Below are 3,854 nucleotides of genomic sequence, written 5' to 3' on the forward strand. Positions count from 1 at the left end.
ATTATATCTCTAGTGACTGGGTTTGTTTTCCAGCACTTCCTTTCCTACTCGGTTTCTCTTATCCTTTCCCTGACCTGACGAAAACCCTCTTTTCGTTTACCGGCATGAGCTATATTCAGGCCATGCCGATGATATGGAGAACTCTGCACACCGTCGAGAGATTGATTGAAGAAAGGGACCTCAATTTCAACATATCAGCCCTATCTTATCTGTACACCTTAGTCACCCATGGCTCCAGCAGATTTGGGTTTAAGAGTAAACCCTTTCAACCTCTTCCGATCACCAAAACCACACACAATGACCAAAGTTGGAAAAATCAGTTCTTCTTCGTTTTGAGAGACTCCATCCCAAATGGGAATCAACTACCAACTAGATGGACCCTTAAGGGTAGGATAGCGGATCCAGAGGACAAATGATCCTTATATTATTGGTTGGCTGACTGTAAGTTTGTTGTTTCTTGTGTAGTGTCCAATTTCTCAGATCTTGCCGCTGACTCTGAGGTGTCAAGAAGGCAAAAGTGTTCTTTTCCCTGGATCCTTTTGATCGAACCTTCAAAATCTTTGGTGAAGAATCATCAACTGACTCAAGCGAGGATACCGCAAGCTCTTCAGAAACAATGTCAAGTAAGTCAAAACTAAATTTAAAAATCCAATAAGAAGGATAAAATAAAGAAAGGTTAAATTCAGGAAAACGTATCTTTTTCTGATATCATTTATGTAGGTGCCCAAAATTCAGCATCCAAACCATCCAAGAATCCGCTGGGTCAATTCCAGCTAGAGGATATCGACAGTCTCATCTCCTCCAGTTCCACCGAGAAGAAACCCATGAAAAGATCTAGCCTCGCACCGCCAAATACCATGATTACCCGTTCCAAGGCCAGCATGAAAAGAAAAAGAGATTCTGACGTGGAGATCCACAGTGCCCAGCATGTGTTTGATCAGCTTTCAGAGGTAAGGATCCTTTATCCACAATCATAAATATTTCGGTTGTATCTTTAACTTGTAAACTTCTTGCAGGTTGTAACCAGTTTCAAGGCTCTGTACAATGAAAAAGTGGCCAGCATAGAGAAGGAGCTCGCCAAGTACCGTGCCGGGATATCCTTAAAGGACAAGCTAATCATGGAACTTCAGACTAAAAAGGGCGCCTTGGAGGATAAGTTGGCCCTCGCTGACATCCAAGCTCAGGAGCAAGTGGTGGAAGTCACGGAGCAGGCCAAGGTGTGGGCTAGCAAGACGGTGTTGACTGCCAGGATCAAGATTGCTTAGTAGGCCGAAGACGCTAGCTTTGACATGTCCAATTGAAATGTAGCTTTGTGGAAGAAGACATTGGCTGGCTTTGGTGATGAGAGCGAGGATACTGGGGCTGAGAAGAGGATTGAGGATGCTGGGACGAGCGGGGTCAAGGATGATGTGTTGGAGATCAAGGAGGCTGGTGAAGGTGATGGTGATCTGGCGAAGGAATGGGGGTGCAAATGGGCAATGAAGGATATAAAGACAAGGCTGGAGCCCATTTTTTTATTAAGTCTTAATGGTTTTTGTTGGTGTTTTTATGGACAATAGAAGTTGTAATCCTCAGGATCGATGATCCTTTAGACAATTACGAAAGGTAGTTAGGGTGGAGGGATCCTCTGTTTTGGGGATGAAGCCTTGACTGCCTTTCTTTCTTTGCTTTGTGTATGAACTTGTGATAAACTTGACGTAGCTTGATCCGGGTGGATGGTCCACGTTTTGCTGGTGAACCCCGGATCACCTTTTTATTTTGCTTATAATAACATAACTCTTTTGGCTTTTGCTTTATCATCTGTGTCACTAGGATAGAGGATTTCTTATCCTTAGAATCTTTTCTTTAAATTATTCACCTGTAGAATAAATCACCAAAAGATAATATAATAGTTAGAAAAGTTGGATTTGAACCCAACCATCTTGGGGACAAGCCCAATAAAAAGTGGGGACAAGCCCAATAAAGCATGGGGACAAGCCTAATAAATACGAGCGGCGAGCTGATCCTTGGCGTTTGCCCAATTGTACGTGGTGACGAGCCTAACCCGGCATTGACCTTAACTTGTGTATATGGTACGTCTACCATTTAATCCGTAGGATCCAAGATATGATTTTTAGCCATGAAATTGTCAGCCACGTATAGTGCACTGGTCCCACAGCCTCCAATCATACCCGGATAATCGTGTGCTCCAGGCGAGGGTGTGGAAACCCTAATTCGGGAGATAAGGTGAAAACCTTATAAACCTGGCAACAAGGCCGATTAAACTTAGGAGAGAGTTGGCCAACCCGTTTTTTCCACTTGAGGGCCCTATTACTCGGCAATCCTACAACTTGACATACTGGACAAAACAAGAATAAATATAAACATAAAGTAAAATTTTACCAAGTAATGGACCGCATAACTGACTAGATCCAGGATCCTGATCAACAAAAATACTTCTTCAGATGAATTGCATTCCAAGCCCTTGGGAGCATGTCACCTTCCATATTCATCAAATGATATGCCCCTTTTCCTGCTTCAGCTTCAATTAAATAAGGACCTTACCATTTGGGTGCTAACTTCCCGTCAGCGGGATTAGTTGTATTTTGGAATGCCTTTCGAAGAACTAAATCCCCAACTTGAAATATTCTAACTCTTATATTTTTGTTGTATGTACCAGCCATATTTTGTTGGTAGGCGGCCATCCTGAAGCTTGCTTGATCTCTAAGTTCTTCCACAGTATCTAGATCTTGGACAAGATTCTCGTTGTTTGTCTGAGGATCACGGATGCTTGTTCTGGCTGTTGGATACACCATTTCGGTGGGGATCACTGCCTCAGCTCCAAATACTGAAGAGAACGGCGTCTGTCCTGTGGCATTCTTTGGAGTTGTCCTATCTGCCCAGAGCACATAGGGTAGTTCCTCAGCCAATTTGCCCTTCTTCCTTCCAAGCTTCTTCTTCAGGTTGTTGATGATGATTTTGTAGCTTGATTCTGCCTGGCCATTTGCTTGTGAATAGACTGGTGTTGAAGTGATCATTTTGATTCCTCAGCTGTCATAAAAGGTAGTAGTTTTTTTCCCAATAAATTGGGAACCATTATCACAAATAATTTCAGAAGGGATTTTAAATCTAGTAATAATGTTACGTTTGATAAAGGATATAACTTCCTTTTCCCTAACTTGAGGGAAAGCCTCAGCTTCGATCCATTTAGAGAAATAGTTTGTCATTGCTAACATGAAGACTTTTCCCCCTAGAGCTGTAGGAAGCTTACCCACTATATCCATTCCCCATTTCATGAATGGCCAGGAAGAGATGATGGGATATAAGGGTTCTGCCGGTTGATGTAGAATGTTGCCATGCCTCTGACAAGCATCGCACTTCCTAGAGTACTCCATAGCATCCTTTTTCATAGTAGGCCAGAAGTATCCAGTTCTTAGAATCCTGGAGAACAATGCATTGCCCACTGTATGGTTGCCACAATCTCCTTCATAGAAATCCTTCAGCACTTCTTGGATCTCGAATCCTTCGATGCACCTTAAATATGGACCTGCAAGGATTTCTTATATAGCATATTATGTACAATAATATATTGTGATACCTTGGCCTTAAAAGCTTTGGGGTTCTCTTCTTTTGGGATTTCTCCATCTTGAAAATACTTTATTATCGAAAGGGTCCAGGATTAATGATCAAGAGAATGATCCTTAGGATCCGTGTGTAAACTCCCATCTATTTCCATTGCTTGGCATTCCTCAATTGCAGGGGATAGAACATGGATAATAGGGATTTTTATGTTTTCTGGGAGCTTCAAAGCTAAAGCTAAGTTTGCTAAGGCGTTAGCCCCAGCATTTTCTTCCCTTGGTACCTGGGTAATATTA

The 3,854-nt window shown here is 42.3% G+C and overlaps 1 protein-coding gene across 1 annotated transcript; it reads right to left on the reverse strand.

The window, feature by feature from the left end:
- Nucleotides 1-1,850: 1,850 nt before the first annotated feature.
- On the reverse strand, nt 1,851-3,017 carry LOC143563670 (uncharacterized). The gene is made up of 2 exons (XM_077051167.1): nt 2,657-3,017; nt 1,851-1,858 (listed from the first exon to the last, which is right to left on the reverse strand). Exons 1-2 carry the CDS (start codon nt 3,015-3,017, stop codon nt 1,851-1,853), a joined length of 369 nt encoding a protein of 122 aa, XP_076907282.1.
- Nucleotides 3,018-3,854: the final 837 nt, after the last annotated feature.

The sequence above is a fragment of the Bidens hawaiensis genome, unplaced genomic scaffold, assembly GCF_021521415.1.
Source record: "Bidens hawaiensis isolate Kalapana, Puna unplaced genomic scaffold, B.hawaiensis_p1.1 tig00001206_1, whole genome shotgun sequence".
In the NCBI taxonomy this organism is placed as follows: domain Eukaryota; kingdom Viridiplantae; phylum Streptophyta; class Magnoliopsida; order Asterales; family Asteraceae; genus Bidens; species Bidens hawaiensis.

Excerpts from the sequence above, each read along its gene's own strand:
- LOC143563670 (XM_077051167.1), bottom strand. The coding sequence starts at position 3,017 with ATGATCACTTCAACACCAGTCTATTCACAAGCAAATGGCCAGGCAGAA.